The following is a 24631-nucleotide window of genomic DNA, read 5'->3' as shown; positions in this document are numbered from 1 at the left end:
CCAGGGCTGATACCTGTACCTTCAGGGTACTGACAGCCAAGCCTATTTGGCCTATAACTCTTTGTGGAGGAACTCAAGAATGGAATCTAACAGGACCTTCTTACCTGGCCTCTTCTCTCCAGTAGAGAGGAATTTCTTCCAGATCTTATCATAAATTTTGGTGGTTGTTGGCTTTCTGCTTTGTAGGAGAGTAGAGTAGAAACTAGATTTTTGGAACGCCCCTGGCCTGCTAACAATTTCCTCTCAAATTCCAGGCCATCAAATGCAGGCCCGAAACCTGAGGTTGAAGTACTGGGCCCTGGGAGAGAAGGTCCAGAATCTCTGGCAGGATCCAAGCGTCTGACAAAGACATCTTCCTCAGCCAAAAGAACCAAGGTCTTTTGGATCAGAATGGGGCGGATAATATCATCTATTACCTATTATTCGGTATTACCATGAGAGGGGGAAGGCATAAAGCAGTCCTAAGTGCCAAGGGATTTGGAAAGCATCTACTGCCCATGGATTCTCATGGGGGTTTAGGGAACAGAACCTGTCTACCTTTCTGTTTTCCTTGTTGGCAAAGAGGTCTATTACCAGGGATCCCCCAACGAAACACAATCTGGTTGAAGACGCCCGGATTTAGGGACCATTCCCCTTCCCTCACTTGGTTAGGACTCAAGAAATCCACTGTAACATTCTCCACACCCCCCCACACCCCCTTATGCGTAGTGCAGAGAGAGAGGAGAGATGGTTATGCGCTAGGATAAAAATATCCTGGGCCACCCTCCTCAGGGAAAGAGATCTCATACCCCCTTGGTGGTTTAGATATGCTACAGATACCCTGTTGTGCGAGAGGATGCGAATATGCTGACCAAGTAGCATTGGAAGAAACTTCTCTGAGGCTCTTCGAATTACCCATATCTTCCTTAGGTTGGAGGAGCATCGTCTCTCCTGGGAATTCCACCTCCCTTCGGCCAAGTGCCCTCTGAGGTGAGCTCTCCAACCCCACGCGCTTGTGTCTCTAGTAATTATATTCATTATAGATGGCACCCAGGGAATGCCTGCTGACAGATTTTGCATGTCTAACAACCATTGAAGGGAATCTAGCATCGGTAAGGAAAGTTTTATACTTCCTTCTAAAAACCCTCAGAACTGCCTCTGTGCTCCCAGCACCTCCCACTGTAGGCACCAGGTATGGACCTGAGCCCAAAGGACTGTCGGAATACACAATGTAAGGGAACCAAACAAGGGCATGGCTTTTCTGAGAGACATGACTGGATTTTCTATCATGGAAGACACTAAAGCTTTTACACTGTGAATCTCCTCTGATTGGAATTGTAAATTGAAGACGAGTCCCAAAAAAGTCTGTTTTTTTTTTTATGGCTGCAGCCTCGACTTTTTTAGGTTCAATATCCAGCTTAATTTTATCAGAATGTTGGTCACTGACAGGATATGGGAACTGCAGTCAGGAAGTCATCCAAATATGGTACTAAGAAAATATCTGCCTCGCGTATTTGAACCATCATTTCTGCTATTACTTTCGTAAAGACCCTCAGAGCCATGGCGAGTCTGAAAGGAAGGGTCCTGAATTGGAAATGCCGCTGGCTATCCTCAGGTATTCTTGATGTGAAGCATGGATCAGGATATGGTGGTCAGCATCTTTGAGGTCCAGTAACCCCTGTAGTAGTTTGGAAATCTTTATCACCGATCTTATAGACTCCACCTTGAAGTGATGATAAATTAAATATCTGTTTAGACCCTTCACGTTGATGATTGTCCTGAAAGCGTGATTTGGTTTCTTTGTTAGAAAGAGGGGGAATAGAAACCTGAGACCTCTTCCTCCTTGGGGACTTCCACTAATACCGTTTTGTGGACAATTTATCATGAACCTTTGTAGCGCAAGTCGTCTCTCCACCAACCTGCTGACTGATGTTATTAATAGTGACTCTTGGGAGGTTGAATGGATCTCCAACTTAAGTTCCTCCTTTAGCATCCCTAACATTCAGCTACTGGATGAGATGTTTTTCTAGGCGTGAAAAAAAAGACGAGAGCCTTCCTCCCATGTGGACAGTGATATTATTGGGTAATCCTCCTCGCTTCCCCAGAGGGAACTCCAAACATGAACCCGGGGCATCTCTCCTTCTAGTCTCTCCAGGCCTTCTGTTCCTTGGGGGGCTTTCTCATGGCAAACCTCCTCTTCCAAAATGAATGAGTTCTGAACGGGGTAGGTGGAAAACTAGGAAGAAAGATTTTCCTAATCGCTTGCCTTCTCCAAGATGTCATCCAAGGTCTTACCTAAAAGGAATTCCCCCTCACAAAGTATTGAACATAGCTTAGATTTTGATTGAAATTCCCCCGGCCCTTCTGGTGGAGTTGGATAATGCCTCCGAGTTTGCTGATAAACTCATGGTATCTACTGAGGCGTCAGCCAGAAAATCCACTGCACTCAGTGCCAAGGGTAGGGTGGAGAGGAACTTCTTCCTGGGGGCATTATCCTTTAACTGCTCCTTGATCTGTTAGAGCCACACCATTAGGGATCTCGCCACACAGGTGCCAGCAATGGCCAGCCTTAATGTCTCCCAGGAGCCTTTAAGGTAGCCGTCCGCTTCTCTATCAAGTTAGTCTTTGAGACTACCTAGCTCCTCAAAGGGGAGGGAAGATCTTTTCACTGATTTTGTGACTGCCACATTGATTTTAGGGCTCCTATCCCAGAGAGAAGCATCTTTATGAACAAAAGGGTATTTCCTCTTGAACAATGAGGACAGGGTGGTTTTTCTGTCCAGCTTCTTCCATTGCTCCTCTACCAGTTTCATTTCCCTTTCATTGACCGGGAAGGGGCATCTCTTCTTTTGCTCCAGACCTCTAAACATGAGGTCCTCTAGGGATTTAGGTCTCTTGGTGTCCAATTGATCATAGTCCCATGGTAGACCTGACTGCCTTGACTAGGTGCTTGACCTCGCTCCCTTGAAAACATGTCTTGCCTCCAGGATCTTCGTCTGACGATGAGGAAGAGGGAGAGGAAGAAGAGGAGCCTAAATCCAAGTCCGAGATCTTTCCTGAGTCTCGGTCCTGCTCCCTGGTCCTACTTTACCCCTCTTAACCTCTGACTGGGTCAGGCTTTTGAAATACTCCTTAATCTCTGCTTTAATTATTGCTCTGATGCTGGCAGCGAAGTCCCAGGTCTTCTCACTAAAAAATGAGAACCCTATTAGTGGGAATGCAATGGAGATCACGCACTACTCCAAAGTCAAGCACCGAATCTAGAGGCTGTACAGGCTCACAGGGTTGATCTTTCTGGGAATCCCTGGACCTTGGCTCGTCCGACCACTGTTGCTGCTCTGGGATCAGACGATCCTGCTGGTCCTTCACAGCCAGAGACCCTTTTATAGCAGCACCAGTCCTCCTACCTCATTATCGTGAAACAGCGCGCCATCTTGCGGGCCCTGCGCATGCGCCGTGGAACGTTCGGTTACATAGTATTTACATCATATGCTTGCGACTGCAGATGCCATCACGTTTCCGGATCTTCACCTGGCGCGCTCAACTGCAGGTCCAGCCCCGTAAGCCGCTGAGTCCCTGAGACCTGTGTCCCTCCGAGTAAATATGGACAAAGGTCCCATCAGATAAGCTCAGGATCTCATGTAGAGGATTCAATAATCCTTTATGTGGACAGGAGCCAATGCCTGCAGGTAACCTGTAATGTAATTATTAACACAGGCATCCATCACTTTAAAGTAACCTGCCGCCCATGAGTGTGAGCAGGCGGTGACCTGTCTCATCCCGCCGACACTCGCCCCCTGCACACACAGATGCAGGGGGTGTGCATGCACATGAGCGAGCGCCGTCGTGTTTACATATGAGGCTGGAAACACATTTATGCGTATAAAATCGGTCCGACTTGCCTGAAAAAAACTCGGCCGATTTTAGTTCACGTTAGGTCAGTGTGCAATGCAAGTGCGATGATTTTGTAAAATTATTTAATGACTAGCAGAGCGTGTGTAATGCGTGTTTGATGCGTATGGGATCCCTTTTTCTATGTCATCTGCCATTCAGCAGAACTGAATAGTCGCTGACAGCAGACACAGATAGAGCCGCAGGATCAGAATGAAGTCGGTTGTACTTCACCCGACTTCATTGTCATCCTGCGGCTCAGTCTGTGTGTTGCATCCTGATTAGCGGTCACCCGTGAAGGACTCACCGGTGACCGCTAATCCCCTGAGTGACTGAAGTGAGCAGCGCGATTAGCGCTGCTGTTACTCAGGTTACCCGCGGCCAGCTGGATCCTCCACCCGAGACCGCAACTCACCTGTGACTTCATCGCTGTCACTCTGGCGACTTGCCGTCACAGTTGGAGGATCCAGCGGTGGCCGCGAGTAACCTCAGTGACAGCACAGCTGATCGCGCTACTCACCTCAGTTGCTGCGTGGAGCTGTCAGGAGCGGCGGTGTTCTTCTGCAGCTCCTGTCACCTTCATGTAGCAGAGCTGGAAACGACGCGGGACCTCCGTGGATTACGTCTGACATGGATGGGTTTTTGGCCTTAATAAAGTGGTGAACGAGGGTATTTGTTTGTGTTTATTATTGCAAATAAAGGATTTTTTCACTGTGTGTGTTTATTAACTTTAAATTACCGGTTAATCATTGGGGGTATCTCATAGACGCCTGCAATGATTAATCTAGGACTTAGTGGCAGCTATGGGCTGCTGCCATTAACTCCTTATTACCCCGATTGCCAACGCACCAGGGCAAAACGGGAAGAGCCGGGTACAGTCCCAGAACTGTCGCATCTAATGGATGCGGCAATTCTGGACGGCTGCTGGCTGTTATTGTTAGGCTGGGGGGCTCCTCATAACGTGGGGCTCCCCATCCTGAGAATACCAGCCTTCAACCGTGTGGCTTTACCCTGGCTGGTATTAAAATTGGGGGGGAAATGCACGCCGTTTATTTTTTAAATTATTTATTTATTTTACTCCATGATAGAGACCCGCCCACCGGCAGCTGTGATTGGTTGCAGTGAGACAGCTATCACTCATCTTGGGGGCGTGTCTGACTGCAACCAATTAGGCGCCGGTGGGCGGGTAAAGCAGGGAATACGAGATTGAATAATGAGCGACCGGCTTTTTCAAAAGAGGAGAAGCCGCCGGAGCAGTGTGAACGCCGTGCAGCGCCGCGCTGATGATCGGGGATCGGTGAGTATGAAAGAGGGGGGGAAAGGAATAGACCGACATGGACAGAGAGAGAGACCGACAGAGAGAGAATAGAGACTGAGAGGGAGAGACCGACTGACAGAGATGGAGATTGACCGACATTGTGAGACCTCACTCATTTCCAGTGCTTTGTGACACATGCGATAAATGTATTTAGAAAAACGGATGTGACTAGGATGGTGTGAGTGCCGGTCCGTGTGACTTCCTTTTTTTTCACGCTCCCATAGAGTTGCATTGGAAAGAATCGCACGAGAAACTCTTCAAATAGCAGCTTGCTGCGATTTTTTTCTCAGTCCGATTTGGAGTGAGAAAAAAAATCGCAGATGAGAGCTGATTCATTGAATAACGTGTCCGAGTGCAATGTGAGATTTTCTCGCATTTCACTACTGCGAGAAACTCGCAAGTGAGAAGCCGGCCTGAGGCACAGTGTCTCGCATTTTTCTACACACCCTTCTCCCTTCCTGCCCCTTCTGTCCGCCAGCTTCCTGTTCCTGCCTTCTCCTCCGCTGTGTCTGGCCCCCTCAGCCTCCTCTCATCTGCCCGCTCTTCCTGGGTCTTCTGACCTGTAAGTCTCTTCCGCCTCCGGTAGCCCCCTGCCCTGATCTCTGCAGCCTCTTCTCCCTCCTCCCCCTCTCCCTGTCATAGTTCTGCCCTGCAGCCTGTACAGTCACCTTTACCCCCTGCTGTCACTGTACTACTCCCCCCATCCTCCTAGTGTCCATACATCCAGCAACTCCATACTTTGCTCCCTGCTGCTTGCAGTATGTGTTAACCCATGTATCGCTGCTTCCCTGTAACCCCTGCACTGCTATTAACCTCTTGCTTGTCATCTGCTATTGCTGTGGTTTTTGTTTCCTAATCTTGTAGGGAAAGGGAGCGACAGACTGGGTGGGAGAATCGTGTATGTGTAACGTGGGTGGGAATTATTCATAGATTATTGTGGTGGGCTTTGTATTATTAAGGTATTATGCTTCTTGTGTGGTATTGAGTAGATATATATATACTTAGACTTTTGCTTTTTTTTTTTTAATAAATATCGGTTATTACACACGGTTGCCCAACATATATATCCTTTGCTAATTGAATATATATATATATTCAATTAGCAAAGGAATAGATAGCGTTAGGTGTATGATACAATATATAATTATTAGTCAAATCTGATCATTAATATCAGGAGTTGGCCCCAAGTCAGTTTGTCGGCGTTAATAATTTATATCAGCGCTCGCCCTGCAACATAGGGCATTCCACAGTCTGACTGCTCTAACTGTAAAGAACCCTTTCCTATATAGCTGTCGGAATCGCTTTTCTTCCACTCGCAGTGAGTGCCCCCTGGTCCTTAGTATTGTCTTTGGAAGGAATAAGTCTTGTGCCGTCCTTTATATTGACCACACATGTATTTATACATATAAATGAGATCTCCTCTGAGACGTCTTTTCCACCTCTCATCATACAGGCGGCCTCCATTCCTTGTAATAATTTCGTCGCCGCCTTTGAACTGACTCTAACTTCTGAATGTCCTTTTTAAAATGTGGAGCCCAAAACTGGATCCTATATTCCAGATGTGGCCTTACAAGTGATTTATAGAGGGGTAACAATACGTTGGGATCACGGGATCTAATCTCTCTTTTTATACACCCTAAAATCTTGTTTGCTTTAGCAGCTGCTGCCTGACATTGAGTGCTGCTGCTCAGCTTATTTGTAACCAGAATCCCCAAGTCCTTCTCCTGTTCTGTAGTCCCGAGTTTACTTTACATTTAATGTATACGCAGCTATAGGATTACTCCGTCCTAGGTGCATTACTCTACATATATCAACATTAAATCTCATTTGCCGAGAGACTGCCTATTCTGACATCTTATCCAGATCTTTTTTATAATATTGTACTATCAAGGTCAGATTTTAATATCCTACATAGTTTGGTGTCATCAGCAAAGAGATTAAAAAGAATTGGTCCTAGCACAGATGCCTGCGGCACCCCACTGCTGACTATAGAGCATGTAGAGAATGTACCATTTATGACTACTCTTTGTTTCCTAACTTTTAGCCAATTCCTTACCCAGTTGCATATAGTTTCCCCTGGTCCTTGCTTCTGGAGCTTTAGTATAAGGCTATTATGTGGTACAGTATCAAATGCCTTTGCAAAGTCGAAATAAATCAAATCAGCTGCATTACCAATATCCAGATTTGCACTTACCCCCTCATAGAACCCCAACATGTTGGTTAAACATGACATATCGTTCATGAATCCATGCGGGTAATCAGTTATTATAGTATTCTCAATAATATATCGTTGCATGACATCTCTTAAAATACCCTCAAAAACCTTGCACACTAGTGATGTCAGACTTACTGGACTGTAGTTGCCTGGATCCACCCTCTTACCTTTCTTAAATATTGGTACCACATCAGCAATCATCCAATCCTGAGGCACCAACCCTATTACAAGAAATTATAAGAAGATGAGATACAGCGGTCTGTTGATTACTGAGCTCAATTCCCTCAATATCCGTGGATGAATGATGTCCAGCCTGGGAGATTTGTCAATGCTTAATTTACTCAGCACAGGTATACTTCTTCTTGTGTTAAATTAGTTACATCAGGGGAGGAAACTTTGATTTTTGCCATGTTGAATGATCCCGGGAACAATCAGTTCCTTGTTGAATACCAATGAAAAGTGCCTGTTTAATATCTCAGCCTTTTCTTTGTCCTCTATAATTATCCTGTTGTAATATTTTATGGGGCTGGTATCATCCTTTTTTTTCCTTTTGGGATTGATGTTTGTATAAAATTTGGGGCATTTATTTTGATCTCATTGGCGATTTTTGTTGCTTGATGTCTATTTTATGTTTCCTATTGAGAAATGTATACTCCTGAAATGCTATTTCTGTATTCTCAGCCTTCAGGATTTTGAATTCCCTTTGTTTTTGTCTTATACTTTATACTGTCTTATTTATCCATAGTGGTTTCTTTTTATTCCTGGACATTTTATTACCAGAAGGTATAGGTTTTTTACATGACTCTAGTAGTATATCCTTAAAAAATGCCCCATTTATATGCGGTATGCCCAGTTACCATGCCATTGTCTCAATCTACACAATTATGTTCTTCCCTTAATTTGTTGAAATCAGCTTTCCTAAAACTCCAGGTTTTAATATCCCCCCTTTCAAATGTTCTATTGAGTATTACATTGAAACTTACTATTATTGTCACTGCTGCCCAAGTGCTCCTGGACCTGTAACTCTGAAATTATATCTGGTCTATTTGACAGCACCAAATTATCTCCCCTCGTCGGTTCATCTACTTTCTGAGAGAGGTAATTGTCTTGAATTGTAAATGAAAACTTCCAGCTATTAGCACAACCCGAAGATTCTATGTCCCACTGAATGTCTGGATAGTTGAAATCCCCCATAATAAATACCCAATTATTATTATTATTTGCTGCCTTGAAGGTCCTGAATTTCAGCTTCTCTTCTAGTTCCCTGTAATAATTTTTGAGGACCTTCCACCTCCCTCTAACTTTGTCATTAGTACCAATGTACACCATGACTGCTGGCTTTTTCCCAGCGCAACCCCGCAATCTGCCTGTCTGATCCGCTACTTAAAAGGTGTTGTCCAGTATTTTATGTTGATAACCTATAAATAGGCTATCAATACCAGATTCAAGTTGTGGCGCCCTGTGCCTAGTCACCACAAATAATATCTACATGTGTATGTTAATATGTATAACGTGTATTGTTAGCTTTAATGAGATACGGTTTTCTCTGCTGTTCACTACAAAACACACATTTTCCCACACTCGATTACTGGGGCTCTTCACTTGAGATAAAACCAATGTTTGAGTGTGAGCCCTAGAAGGAGAAAGGGAAGGAGCTTAGGTGTGAGATAAATTCAGTCTGAGTGTCACATCCCCACCAGAGCCCGCTCCTGCGACTTCTGCTCCGATCGCCAGACGACGCCATGTTCCCACCATGGATAGTTCTGGTGATGGGAGAGGAGTTGGTGCCCGTGGCTCTGCGGAGCACAGGCTCCGCTCATCCACTAGGCTGGGTTTCCCTGGAACCTGCAGTACCACTGGCTGTCTGTAGGTGGCGTGTGTGTCTTCCAGCTGAAGTTGCCAACATTCACCTGCAGCCAATGGGAAGACACCGCACCCTTCTTATTCCCCCTCCTGTCACATGACCACTGCCAGAATTAGTTCTGTACTCCTGGCTCATGTGCTGTTTGTATGTTGATTCCTGTGCGCTGACCTTTGCTTGTTTTCTGACTACCCTCCTGCCTGTCGTTTTTATACCTTGCTGCCAGTTCCGGATTTGACCTCTGCTTTGTCTCCTTACTACGCCCTTGCCTGCCGATTCGGTTCCTGTTTTGCATCTCCTGGTTTTTGACCCTGCCTGACGACCACGGACTACAGTCTACCACAGGTAGTGATCTCTGGAGCTCTGTGTAATTCCAAATCCCTGTATAGGGGTTAAAGGGTTGCAGAGTTCTTGGGGTCCTGCTTTGTGAGCGGCTTTTCTCTAGACTCCCCTTATAACCAGTCTGAGTCTGTGGCTCCAATCAGGCATTACACAGAGCCAGTGTGAGGTGAAGTGAGGAGTGCAACATGGAGATGGTCCTGTCTGCGGTAACTGCTTAAACCTCTGGAGGGCCAGCCACACATTGGCGGGGTATCAGTCCCTAGGCCACCAGGACTTCCAAAGTCAGTGGCAAACTGAGAGACTGCTATTAGCCTTTTTATGAGGAGCAATGAATTGCCCCGGAGCACAGTGACATGTTTGAGTCTGGAAACTTCTGGAAGAAATAGAGGGTTTTCCTTCAGGATTCAAGTCACCTGCTCACCAGAAGGGATCAAAAATCCAGATTGTTCTTGTCTTGGAAATCCCAGGACACCAAGATACCTATTCCTAGGTAGGGAAATAGTAGCATCAGGAAGAGTACACTATCACCACACAGCAGAGAAGCCAACTCTCATCAGGGCAGGAAGAACCACCATTATTGTATGCTGTGGTAACACCCTGCAGAGCTTCAGTAAAAGGTAAAAGCTCCCTGTCCTGTCTCTGGCTGAATTATTCCCTGCTGTGCCATCCCTATCTCAATATCCCCCAGAAAGCAGCCCTAGCTGGGGGGGCAAGAGGACAACCCTCCGGCACTGTGCATCACCACCTAACTCCTGGGACCTCCAACAGTGTCCGGCCATACCAAAGCCGAACATCCCAACTGGCATCACAAACTCTTTATTTTATTTCTCCCTTTTTAAATATTATTTTTACCCCCCCCCATTACGCCACATCGCCACTTGGACCCACCACCGTGACATCGGAGGTCTACGGGGGGCAGCACAGTTCAAAATGACTTTTCAAAATAGTTTGTTGTGTACATAAGGAATAACACTATTCCTGACCATTATATGACTTGCATCCAGCATTTTTTCCACCAGTTTTCCCCTCTGCAGGCTCTATGTGTAATTTTCAGTTGTCTCTGAGCTAGTAGGTGGAGAGTCCCCCTTACACAGCACATTCAGACATGAGTGATTCCTGCTGTCCTGTTTCTGTGTAGCACATGTTCAGCAGCAGCATGGAGGACATTATACAGCAGCATGGAGGACATTATACAGCAGCATGGAGGACATTATACAGAGGCATGGAGGACATTATACAGCAGCACTGAGCAGTGCAGCTGTGAATCCAACACTGGGGTAAAACAGAAGAAAGCTGCAGCATGGAGTGAGTGTGTCTGTGTCTTTCTCCCTGACCCCCTTCTATAGTCTTCAATAGGCAGCTGTAATCTAGTCCCTGAAGGGAGCTGGCGGGCCTTCTTATATTGACCAGTGTGGATTTTTGAAGTTTTCCGAAGTTAATAAGTTCAGGTGGTTGGTTAGGAGAAGTGTGTCCCAGATTACATATATCACAAGGTGTTTTTTTTTATAAATCCCACCAAGGACACCATCTGCAAGGAGTTTGTATGTTCTCCCCGTGTTTGCGTGGGTTTCCACCCACAGTCCAAAGACATACAGATAGGGACTCTAGATTGTGAGCCCCAATGGGGACAGTATTGCCAATGTATGTAAAGCGCTGTAGAATTAATAGCGCTATATAAATTAATAAAATTATTATTATTATTATTATATTCACTTCAATTTATGCAAAGCGTGTTGAAATGAGGCATACCATTGAATAACTATGATGTGAGCGCCCTCTAGTGGTAGATTGGAAAAAACAACAACACTATGTTAGGAAGGAGAAGGTTATCTTAGCATGACCTAACACATCATGGTTCAGGAATCTGAAACTCCTGGACATTTTCTTTAAGGAACTTTAAACACACACCACAAGATAAGATATAGTCCGCTCTATTCTTGGAGACGTCTTCCTCCCGATCCTTCTGATTACACATTGCAGCCTGTGCCCTGCGAGGCGCTGGAGCTCGGCTTTGTATCTAGAAGACATTCGTGACAATAAATTCTGTCTGGAGATTAGAAGTTCAATTTTTTTCATGTCTTAGACGTCTGTTTCCTATGGGTCTAAGTAGAAATAAAACTATCTTGGCAATGGAGAACATTACCCGCAGCTGTTCTAGTGATGTCCGCAGGGTACAGGATAGAACCCCGGCACTACGGCTGGTGGGCAGGAGTGTGGTATGAGGGCACTGTCACTGTGCCACCGCCCTGATATTCTATGCAGTAACTGAAGGAAGGTGCGGACGCTGTTCTGAGATGGCTTTGCACTCCTTCACCAGAGAGAACCAGTGTTTGTAAAGCGCTTTGGGTGGGCGACACTTACGGTTCTCTTCTGGGCAGCGTCCACCACCCCGCAGCCGGTCATAGATGTAGCAGATAAACACATGACACTGGAGTTCTCTTGGCAAAACAACGTAGAACAGTATATTTGATCTTCCACCTTCATGAGAGACATGGCCACACTCATACACTCCTGCTGCCAATTTTTCCTGGGGTACTCCGTCTGGCCTATCCTGCTGACTTGGACCTAGTCCTTCAGCTGCCAGGCCTATGCCGCTGCTTCCCCCCTCTTCACTCTTTGGCTACCCGTGGTTCTCTCACTGACCTGGACAGCTTCTAGTCACTTGACTTCCTTTGGTCCATCAGAGTTTTTCTTCCCCGATGACCATCTAGTCCCTTGACTCTTCTAAGTCAGTTCAGAGGTGAGCCGTAGGCTGTGGACTCTTGGATGATACTGTGACGCCCTGGGCAAGCCAGGGGTCACAGGTCACAACATCACACGCACCCCACATTCCCTGCAGGAACACCCAGCTAACCTAAAATCCTTGTGGCTTTCCTCCAGGGGCTGATGTCCACACCAGGGGGTGGGCCAGGCGATTGGCTCCGCCCACCGAGGAGTTCACAGCTCTGGAGGCGGGAAAACCAGGCAGTCAAGTGAGGGAAGTGAAAGTAGAAGGAAGTGAAGTGGTAGTAGAGCAAAGGAGGACAGTAAGAGTGGCGAAGTTGGTCCGGGTGTGTGCCCCGGACTGAGACAGCAAGGTCAGCAGACGGAGGTGATAGTCTGCAGGGGGACTGCTTGGAGGTTGCTGGAAGGACCGCGGACGGGTGGTGACCCGGCGGTACCGGAGCAGTATACGAAGAACAGTCAGCACCAGGGCAGGGGCCTTTCGGATCCCGGCAAGGCTAGGAGTCGCCATAATTTGCCAAATCCGTCGGTGAAGGGGACCTCTGTCTCCTAACAACCAAGTCCCCATTGAAGGCAACAGCCCGACCGTGAAGGGGAGACACCGCCACCGCCAGGGCACCAGTTTCCCAGGGCCAGCGCCTGCGGGCAAAGTAGGGCTCCTTCGGCCCAGATTGAAGCCGAGGAGTGGGTAACCGGTGGGGACCCATCGCTACCAAGAGACTTTACATAGGTGCAGGGAAGAGACCGTCACCGCTAACTGCAGGGAACCGCAGTACCGTAACCGTCCGAGGGACCCGTCCAACCAGCCGTTTGTTTACCGAGAACTGTGTCGTGTTTACTGGCTGAGTGAGTACCTCCGTGCCGTGCGGCACAGTGCTGCCCCTGCGCCCCTGCACCCCCACAAGCCCCATACCCGCCTGTCCACCATACCAACCCCATCACCGGGCCCCGGGAGCACCAAGACCCCTACCCATGGAGGGGCAAATCAACAACTGGCTGCTCTGTACCATCACTCCCGGGTTCCCCAAACAGAGCAGTGGTGGTGTCCACTCAATCACCACAGCCGTGGGTGGCGTCACGGACAATAAACTATCCCAAAACCCAAGCCCCTTTCACTCACGGGCGAGGAGCGCCGCTCGAGTCCCCGGGATCCGGCCCATCGCTCGAGCCACCGAGCAGCAGCAGGCCGCAGCAGCCGCGGCAGCCGGACCCGAGCAGAGGGAGAGCGCGGCGTCCCCTCCTCCGCCCGCGACAATACCTCCGGGTTTCCCGATGAGACCAAGTTACAAGAAATGGCACCTCACAAAGCCCATCTCGCTAACCAATCCACTGGCCATCTCACTTCTTCCACTATCTAAACACAGTTGAAACCAGAAGTTTCCATCTACTATCTATACAGACACATCTGCAGGTTTTTCCTCCGCTCTCTATAAAGACACATCTGCAGGTTTTCCGCTCTGCTCTCTATAAAGACACTTATGCAGGTTTTCCCCTCCGCTCTCTATAAAGACACATTTGCAGGTTTTTCCCTCTGCTCTCTGTAAAAATAAAGGTGCAGATAGTACTGCCTTCCTGTCTCTTTCTCCAAATGATGTAGGTACAGATAATGTTTCCTCCTTCTCTCTACAAATAATGTCGGTACAGATAGTAAATAGATAAAGACTGCCTCCTTCTCAAAATTATGTAGGTATAGATAATGCTGCCTCCCTTCTTTAAGATGTTGGTACAGATAGCATTACTTCCTTGTCTTTTTCTCTAAATGATTGGTACAGATAATGTTTCCTCCTGCTATCTACAAATCACGTAGGTACAGATAGTACTGCCTCCCTGTCTCTCAAAATTCTCTATTCGCTGTCTAAGGGACTGGCAGAGAAGCAGTCAGATTGCTCGCTTGTGTGCTTCTGCTTCTATCATTGTTTATAAGACTCACAGAGTCATTATCTAGATATAGATAATGCTGTCTCTACTCCATAAATAATTTTGGTACAGATAGTACTGCCTCACTCTAAAAATAAACATGTTGATAGTTCCTGTCTCTTCCGGTAAATGATGTAGGTACAGATAATGCTGCCTCCTTTATATAAGATGTTGGTACAGATAGTACTGCTTCCTTGTCTCTTTCTCTAAATGATCTTGGTGCAGATAATGTTTCCTCCTTCTCTCTACAAATAATGTAGGTACAGATAGTACTTACATCTTTCTTTAAATGATCTTGGTGCAGATAATGTTTCCTCCTTCTCTCTACAAATAATGTAGGTACAGATAGTACTGCCTCCCTGTCTCTTTCTCAAAATGCTCTATTCTTTCTCTATGGGACTGTCAGAGTAGGAGTCAGACTGCCCGCATGTGCTTTTGATTCTATCATTGTTTATAAGACTCACAGAGAGATCATATATATTTTGCTATGTCCACCCGTTCTAAAATTATCGGAGCAGCAGCGCGCATGTGCAACCTATTCCTTCTCTGCCATAGATAATGAACAGAGCATGACTGTGCAATCATTCACACAGCGAACTTAGGGACCCCTTTCCTGTGATCATTTGTGGTTCCCCCGCTATCAGAAAAGGTAGTAAGCTCTGATTTTGGGACAGTCCCTTTAAGTTAAATGCTTTGTGTGATTCCTTAGCTCCCTCTATAACCACTACTAATATGTAACCAGGAATACTACGACCTATGACAATAAATCAATAATAAGATAACTCTTCTGGCTTACACATCAAAGGCAGAGAACACACCGTGTAGCGCTCAGTTGTGGTGCGGCTGTGATCAGATATCATTACCTGCTCCTCCGGATCTTTATGATACAGAGTCCAGCTAAGAATCCAAGCCAAGCTCTGCAGACATGGGGAAACTGCTGAAAATCACCCTTGTCGGGGCGCTCCTTGCTCTCCTGGGGGAGAGGATCATGAATTTTTGGTGAGTGACGTCTTACTTTTCTTCACTACTTTTAACTTTTCTAACTGCCTGAGATTTTGTCACCAGCTTCTCGTTGCCGCCGATATCCAGGATCAGCGCTCAGTGAATTGTTACTCATGATTATCTTCTATAGATAATGACAGGACGGTGCATGGGACTCTGCAAATCTGTAAGAATCCGAAAATTCCTTGTAATCTCAGATGTTTGCTCAGGTGTTCTCAAACAGAATGGAATGAAGAGAGCCGCGCATGCGCAGCCACTCATAATGGGAGGCCCCATGCTTGGACTGGCCCACAGGAGGACCGGTGAATCCCCCGGGGGGCCCTGTGCAGGACTAAGCCACTTACCTACCAATATGAGCAGTAGTTTTCCCAATACATTTGATTCTCTATGTACAGAAAAAAGCAGCATCTCATCATCCATCCGATAAACTCACTAGTTTAATATATACAAGTGCTTCTCAATAAATTAGAATATCATCAAAAAGTTAATTTCAGTAATTTAATACGAAAAGGAAACATATATACTATATAGAGTCATTACACACAGAGGAATCTATTCCTATATATTATTTAGAGTCATTACACACAGAGGAATCTATTCCTATATATTATATAGTCATTACACACAGAGGGATCTATTCCTATATATTATATAGCGTCATTACACACAGAGGGATCTATTTCTATATATTATATAGCGTCATTACACACAGAGGGATCTATTTCTATATATTATATAGAATCATTACACACAGATGAATCTATTCCTATATATTATATAGAGTCATTACACACAGAGGGATCTATTCCTATATATTATATAGAGTCATTTTACACAGAGGGATCTATTCCTATATATTATATAGAGTCATCACACGCAGAGGGATCTATTCCTATATATTATATAGAGTCATTACACACAGAGGAATTTATTCCTATATATTATATAAAGTCATTACACACACAGGGATCTATTCCTATATATTATATAGAGTCATTACACACAGAGGAATTTATTCCTATATATTATATAGAGTCATCACACGCAGAGGGATCTATTCCTATATATTATATAGAGTCATTTTACACAGAGGGATCTATTCCTATATATTATATAGAGTCATCACACGCAGAGGGATCTATTCCTATATATTATATAGAGTCATTACACACAGAGGAATTTATTCCTATATATTATATAAAGTCATTACACACACAGGGATCTATTCCTATATATTATATAGAGTCATTACACACGGAGGAATCTATTCCTATATATTATATAAAGTCATTACACACAGAGGGATCTATTCCTATATATTATATAGAGTCATTACACACAGATGAATTTATTCCTATATATTATATAGAGTCATTACACACAGAGGGATCTATTCCTATATATTATATAGCGTCATTACACACAGAGGGATCTATTTCTATATATTATATAGCGTCATTACACACAGAGGGATCTATTTCTATATATTATATAGAATCATTACACACAGATGGATCTATTCCTATATATTATATAGAGTCATTACACACAGAGGGATCTATTCCTATATATTATATAGAGTCATTTTACACAGAGGGATCTATTCCTATATATTATATAGAGTCATGACACGCAGAGGGATCTATTCCTATATATTATATAGAGTCATTACACACAGAGGAATTTATTCCTATATATTATATAAAGTCATTACACACAGAGGGATCTACTCCTATATATTATATAGAGTCATTACACACAGAGGAATTTATTCCTATATATTATATAGACTCATTACACACAGAGGGATCTATTCCTATATATTATATAGAGTCATTACACACAGAGGAATTTATTCCTATATATTATATAAAGTCATTACACACAGAGGGATCTATTCCTATATATTATATAGAGTCATTACACACAGAGGAATTTATTCCTATATATTATATAAAGTCATTACACACACAGGGATCTATTCCTATATATTATATAGAGTCATTACACACGGAGGAATCTATTCCTATATATTATATAAAGTCATTACACACAGAGGGATCTATTCCTATATATTATGGAATGAAGAGAGCCGCGCATGCGCAGCCACTCATAATGGGAGGCCCCATGCTTGGACTGGCCCACAGGAGGACCGGTGAATCCCCCGGGGGGCCCTGTGCAGGACTAAGCCACTTACCTACCAATATGAGCAGTAGTTTTCCCAATACATTTGATTCTCTATGTACAGAAAAAAGCAGCATCTCATCATCCATCCGATAAACTCACTAGTTTAATATATACAAGTGCTTCTCAATAAATTAGAATATCATCAAAAAGTTAATTTCAGTAATTTAATACGAAAAGGAAACATATATACTATATAGAGTCATTACACACAGAGGAATCTATTCCTATATATTATTTAGAGTCATTACACACAGAGGAATCTATTCCTATATATTATATAGTCATTACACACAGAGGGATCTATTCCTATATATTATATAGCGTCATTACACACAGAGGGATCTATTTCTATATATTATATAGCGTCATTACACACAGAGGGATCTATTTCTATATATTATATAGAATCATTACACACAGATGAATCTATTCCTATATATTATATAGAGTCATTACACACAGAGGGATCTATTCCTATATATTATATAGAGTCATTTTACACAGAGGGATCTATTCCTATATATTATATAGAGTCATCACACGCAGAGGGATCTATTCCTATATATTATATAGAGTCATTACACACAGAGGAATTTATTCCTATATATTATATAAAGTCATTACACACACAGGGATCTATTCCTATATATTATATAGAGTCATTACACACAGAGGAATTTATTCCTATATATTATATAGAGTCATCACACGCAGAGGGATCTATTCCTATATATTATATAGAGTCATTTTACACAGAGGGATCTATTCCTATATATTATATAGAGTCATCACACGCAGAGGGATCTATTCCTATATATTATATAGAGTCATTACACACAGAGGAATTTATTCCTATATATTATATAAAGTCATTACACACACAGGGATCTATTCCTATATATTATATAGAGTCATTACACACGGAGGAATCTATTCCTATATATTATATAAAGTCATTACACACAGAGGGATCTATTCCTATATATTATATAGAGTCATTACACACAGATGAATTTATTCCTATATATTATATAGAGTCATTACACACAGAGGGATCTATTCCTATATATTATATAGCGTCATTACACACAGAGGGATCTATTTCTATATATTATATAGCGTCATTACACACAGAGGGATCTATTTCTATATATTATATAGAATCATTACACACAGATGGATCTATTCCTATATATTATATAGAGTCATTACACACAGAGGGATCTATTCCTATATATTATATAGAGTCATTTTACACAGAGGGATCTATTCCTATATATTATATAGAGTCATGACACGCAGAGGGATCTATTCCTATATATTATATAGAGTCATTACACACAGAGGAATTTATTCCTATATATTATATAAAGTCATTACACACAGAGGGATCTACTCCTATATATTATATAGAGTCATTACACACAGAGGAATTTATTCCTATATATTATATAGACTCATTACACACAGAGGGATCTATTCCTATATATTATATAGAGTCATTACACACAGAGGAATTTATTCCTATATATTATATAAAGTCATTACACACAGAGGGATCTATTCCTATATATTATATAGAGTCATTACACACAGAGGAATTTATTCCTATATATTATATAGACTCATTACACACAGAGGGATCTATTCCTATATATTATATAGAGTCATTACACACGGAGGAATCTATTCCTATATATTATATAAAGTCATTACACACAGAGGGATCTATTCCTATATATTATATAGAGTCATTACACACAGATGAATTTATTCCTATATATTATATAAAGTCATTACACACAGAGGGATCTATTCCTATATATTATATATAGTCATTACACACAGAGGGATCTATTCCTATATATTATATAGAGTCATTACACACAGAGGAATTTATTCCTATATATTATATAAAGTCATTACACACAGAGGGATCTATTCCTATATATTATATATAGTCATTACACACAGAGGGATATATTTCACGTGTTTATTTCTGTTAATGTTGATAATTTCGGCTTACAGCCAATGAAAACCCAAAGTTCATTATCTCAGAAAATTAGAATATTATATAAGACCAACTGAAAAAAATGATATTACACTCAGAAATGTTGGCGCCTCCTGAAAAGTCTGTACAGTAAATGCCTCAATACTTGGTCGTGTCCTTTTGCATGAATTCCTGCATCAATGCGGCAATGTGGCAGGAGGCGATCAGCCTGTGGCACTGCTGAGGTGTTATGGAAGCCCAGGTTGCTTTGATAGCCGCCTTCAGCTTGTCTGCATTGTTGGTTCTGGTGTCTCATAGATTCTCTATGGGGTTTAGCTCAGGAGAGTTTGTTGGCCAATCAAGCGCAGTGATGCTGTGGTTAGTAAACCAGGTATTGGTACTTTTGGCAGTGTGGACAGGGGCCAAGTCCTGCTGGAAAATGAAATTTCCATCTCCAAAAAGCTTGTCGGCAGAGGGAAGCATGAAGTGCTGTAACATTTCCTGGTAGACGGCAGCGCTGACTTTGGTCTTGATAAAACACAGTGTTTCTACACCAGCAGATGACATGGCTCCCCAAACCATCACTGATTGTGGAGACTTCACACCAGACCTCAGCAGCTTGGATTGTGGTCTCCACTCTTCCTCCAGACTCTGGGACCGCGATTTCCAAATGGAATGCAAAATTTACTTTCATCTGAAAACATCACCTTGGACACTGAGAACAGTCCAGTTCTTATTCTCCTTGGCCCAGGTAAGACGCTTCTGACCTTGTCTATTGGTCATGAGTGGTGACACAAGGAATGTGACACTTGTAGCCCATGTCCTGGATACGTCTGTGTGCGGTGGCTCTTGAAGCACTGACTCCAGCACCGTCCACTCCTTGTGAATCTCCCACAAAAGTTTTGAATGTCCTTTTCTTAACAATCCTATCAAGGCTGCGGTTTTCCCGGTTGCTTGTGCACCTTTTTCTACCACACTTTTTTCTTCCACTTAACTTTCCATTAATATGCTTGGATACAGCCCTTTGTGAACAGCCAACTTCTTTAGCAATGACCTTTTGTGGCTTACCCTCCTTGTGGAGTGTGTCAATGACTGCCTTGTGGACATCTGTCAAGTCAGCAGTCTTCTCCATGATTGTGTAGCCTACTGAACCAGACTAAGGGACCATTTTAAATGCTTAGGAAGCCTTTGCAGGTGTTTTGCGGTAATTATTCTAATTTTCTGAGATAATGACTTTTGGGTTTTCATTGGCTGTAAGCCATAATCATCAACATTACCAGAAATAAACACGTGAAATCGATCCTTCTGTGTATAATGACTCTATATAATATATAGGAATAGATCCCTCTGTGTGTAATGACTCTATATAATACATGCATTTCCCTTTTTGTATTGAATTACTGAAATGAATTACGGTAACTTTTTGATGATATTCTAATTTATTCAGAGGCACTTGTAGAAGCAGAAGGAAATTTTTGAAAGAAATCAATGTAATGTTTGCATGTCGCTGGACAGTGGGCCCCAGAGTCCATGTTATTGGTAGGAATTTGCATGGGGCACCTTCATTCTAGACATACGGTAAGTTTTAGAGGTAGAACCTACACTTATCACATATCTTGTTGATTTGCCAGAAATGTCTAAGATGTAAAATGCTTTATATATATATATATATATATATATATATATATATATATATATACAGTACAGACCAAAAGTTTGGACACACCTTCTCATTCAAAGAGTTTCATGACTCTGAAAATTGTAGAATCACACTGAAGGCATCAAAACTATGAAGTAACACATGTGGAATGAAATACTTAACAAAAATTGTGAAACAACTGAAAATATGTCTTATATTCTAGGTTCTTCAAAGCCACCTTTTGCTTTGATTACTGCCTTGCACACTCTTGGCATTCTCTTGATGAGCTGCAAGAGGCAGTCACCGGAAATGGTCTTCACTTCACAGGTGCGCTCTGTCAGGTTTAATAAGTGGGATTTCTTGCCTTATAAATGGGGTTGGGACCATCAGTTGTGTTGTGCAGAAGTCTTGTGGATACACAGCTGATAGTCCTACTGAATAGACTGTTAGAATTTGTATTATGGCAAGAAAAAAGCAGCTAAGTAAAGAAAAACGAGTGGCCATCACTACTTTAAGAAATGAAGGTCAGTGAGTCCGAAAAATTGGGAAAACTTTGAAAGTGTCCCCAAGTGTAGTATCAAAAACCATCAAATGCTACAAAGAAACTGGCTCACATGAGGACCGCCCCAGGAAAGGAAGACCAAGAGTCACCTCTGCTGTGGAGGATAAGTTTATCTGAGTCACCAACCTCAGAAATCGCAGGTTAACAGCAGCTCAGATTAGAGACCAGGTCAATGCTACGCAGAGTTCTAGCAGCAGATACATCTCTAGAATAACTGTTAAGAGGAGACTTTGTGCAGCAGCCTTCATGGTAAAATAGCTGCTAGGAAACCACTGCTAAGAACAGGCAACAAGCAGAAGAGACTTGTTTCGGCTAAAGAACACAAGGAATGGACATTAAACCAATGGAAATCTGTGCTTTGGTCTGATGAGTCCAAATTTGAAATCTTTGGATCCAACCACTGTGTGTTTGTGTGACGCAGAAAAGGTGAATGGATGGACTCTACATGCCTGGTTCCCAGCTTGAAGCATGGAGGAGGAGGTGTGATGGTGTGGGGGTGCTTTGCTGGTGACACTGTTGGGAATTTATTCAAAATTGAAGGCATACTGAACCAGCATGGCTACCACAGCATCTTGCAGCGGCATGCTATTCCATCCGGTTTATTTTTCAACAGGACAATGACCCCAAACACACCTCCAGGCTGTGTAAGGGCTATTTGACTAAGAAGTATAGTGATGGGGTGCTACGCCAGATGACCTGGCCTCCACAGTCACCAGACCTGAACCCAATCGAGATGGTTTGGGGTGAGCTGGACCGCAGAGTGAAGGCAAAAGTGCCAACAAGTGCTAAGCATCTCTGGGAACTCCTTCAAGACTGTTGGAAAACCATTTCCGGTGACTACCTCTTGAAGCTCATCAAGAGAATGCCAAGAGCGTGCAAAGTAGTAATCAAAGCAAAAGGTGGCTACTGTGAAGAACCTAGAATATAAGACATATTTTCAGTTGTTCCACACTTTTTTGTTAAGTATTTCATTCCACATGAAGAAACTTGGAAAGAAGACTGGAGAAGGATTTTATAAATACAGATAATTGGCCTGGCAGTATTGCAGATCTAGTTTAATTTAGTTTAATTCATAGTTTTGATGCCTTCAATGTGAATCTAAAATTTTCACAGTCATGAAAACAAAGAAAACTCTTGAATGAGAAGGTGTGTCCAAACCTTTAGTCTGTATATATACACAGTCATATGAGTCATAAAAGTTTGGGCACCCCTATTAATGTTAACCTTTTTTCTTTATAACAATTTGGGTTTTTGCTATTTCAGTTTCATATATCTAATAACTGATGGACTGAGTAATATTTCTCGATTGAAATGAGGTTTATTGTACTAACAGAAAATGTGCAATCCGCATTTAAACAAAATTTGACCGTTGCAAAAGTATGGGCACCTCAACATAAAAGTGACATTAATATTTTGTAGATCCTCCTTTTGCAAAAATCACAGCCTCTAGTCTCTTCCTGTAGCTTTTAATGAGCTCCTGGATCCTGGATGAAGGTATATTCGACCATTCCTGTTTACAAAACAATTCCAGTTCAGTTAAGTTTGATGGTCGCCGAGCATGGACAGCCGCTTCACATCATCCCACAGATGTTCAATGATATTCAGGTCTGGGGACTGGGATGGCCATTCCAGAACATTGTAATTGTTCCTCTGCATGAATGCCTGAGTAGATTTGGAGCAGTGTTTTGGATCATTGTCTTGCTGAAATATCCATCCCCTGCGTAACTTCAACTTCGTCACTGATTCTTGCACATTAGTGTCAAGAATCTGCTGATACTGAGTTGAATCCATGCAACCCTCAACTTTAACAATATTCCCAGTGTTGGCATTGGCCACGCAGCCCCAAAGCATGATGGAACCTCCACCAAATTTTACTGTGGGTAGCAAGTGCTTTTCTTGGAATGCCGTGTTTTTTTGCCTCCATGCATAACGCCTTTTTGTATGACCAAACAACTCAATCTTTGTTTCATCAGTCCACAGGACCTTCTTCCAAAATGTAACTGGCTTGTCCAAATGTGCTTTTGCATACCTCAGGCGACTCTGTTTGTGGCGTGCTTGCAGAAATGGCTTCTTTCGCATCACTCTCCAATACAGCTTCTCCTTGTGCAACGTGCGCTGTATTGTTGACCGATGCACATTGACACCATCTGCAGCAAGATGATGCTGCAGGTCTTTGGAGGTGGTCTGTGGATTGTCCTTGACTGTTCTCACCATTCTTCTTCTCTGCCTTTCTGATATTTTTCTTGGCCTGCCACTTCTGGGCTTAACAAGAACTGTACCTGTGTTCTTCCATTTCCTTACTATGTTCCTCACAGTGGAAACTGACAGTTTAAATCTCTGAGACAACTTTTTGTATCCTTCCCCCGAACAGCTATGCTGAATAATCTTTGTTTTCAGATCATTTGAGAGTTGTTTTGAGGAGCCCATGATGCCACTCTTCATAGGAGATTCAAATAGGAGAACAACTTGCAAGTGGCCACCTTAAATACCTTTTCTCATGATTGGATACACCGGCCTATGAAGCTCAAAGCTCAATGAGGTTATAAAACCAATTTAGTGCTTCAGTAAGTCAGTAAAAAGTAGTTAGGAGTGTTCAAATCAAGAAATTGATAAGGGTGCCCATACTTTTGCAACGGTCAAATTTTGTTTAATGCGGATTGCACATTTTCTGTTAGTACAATAAACCTCATTTCAATTCAGAAATATTATTGAGTCCATCAGTTATTAGATATATGACACTGAAATAGCAAAAACCCAAATTGTTATAAAGAAAAAAGGTTAACATTAATAGGGGTGCCCAAACTTTTTCATATGACTGTATATATATATATATATATATATATATATATATATATATATATATATATATATACAATGTCCATTAGCCTTTTGTTAGAGTAAATGATAACTTCTGTACTGTTTCGGTAAAAGAATTTTATTTTTTTTTTAAAAAAAGCCTTTTCTAAAACTTGACAATATTTAGTTGGCTTTTGATGCAGCAGGC

At 42.8% G+C, this 24631-nt stretch overlaps 1 protein-coding gene across 2 annotated transcripts in view; it reads left to right on the top strand.

The window, feature by feature from the left end:
* Window positions 1-5665: 5665 nt before the first annotated feature.
* LOC142243602 (serum paraoxonase/arylesterase 2-like) overlaps window positions 5666-24631 on the top strand; it is a 36596-nt gene continuing 17630 nt past the window's right edge. Inside the window, exons 1-3 of one of the 2 annotated variants that reach the window (XM_075315679.1) lie at window positions 5697-5750; window positions 7598-7753; window positions 15053-15246. In XM_075315679.1, the coding sequence (XP_075171794.1) occupies window positions 15173-15246 (74 nt within the window). In that variant the 5' untranslated portion in view covers window positions 5697-5750; window positions 7598-7753; window positions 15053-15172. Of the gene's footprint in view, window positions 5751-7597; window positions 7754-15052; window positions 15247-24631 lie in introns of both variants that reach the window. The other variant, XM_075315677.1, reaches the window with a different exon arrangement.

This window comes from Anomaloglossus baeobatrachus, chromosome 6, assembly GCF_048569485.1.
Source record: "Anomaloglossus baeobatrachus isolate aAnoBae1 chromosome 6, aAnoBae1.hap1, whole genome shotgun sequence".
Lineage (NCBI taxonomy): Eukaryota > Metazoa > Chordata > Amphibia > Anura > Aromobatidae > Anomaloglossus > Anomaloglossus baeobatrachus.
The sequence above is the reverse complement of the archived record's forward strand: the minus strand, read 5'-3'. Positions and strand labels throughout refer to the sequence as shown.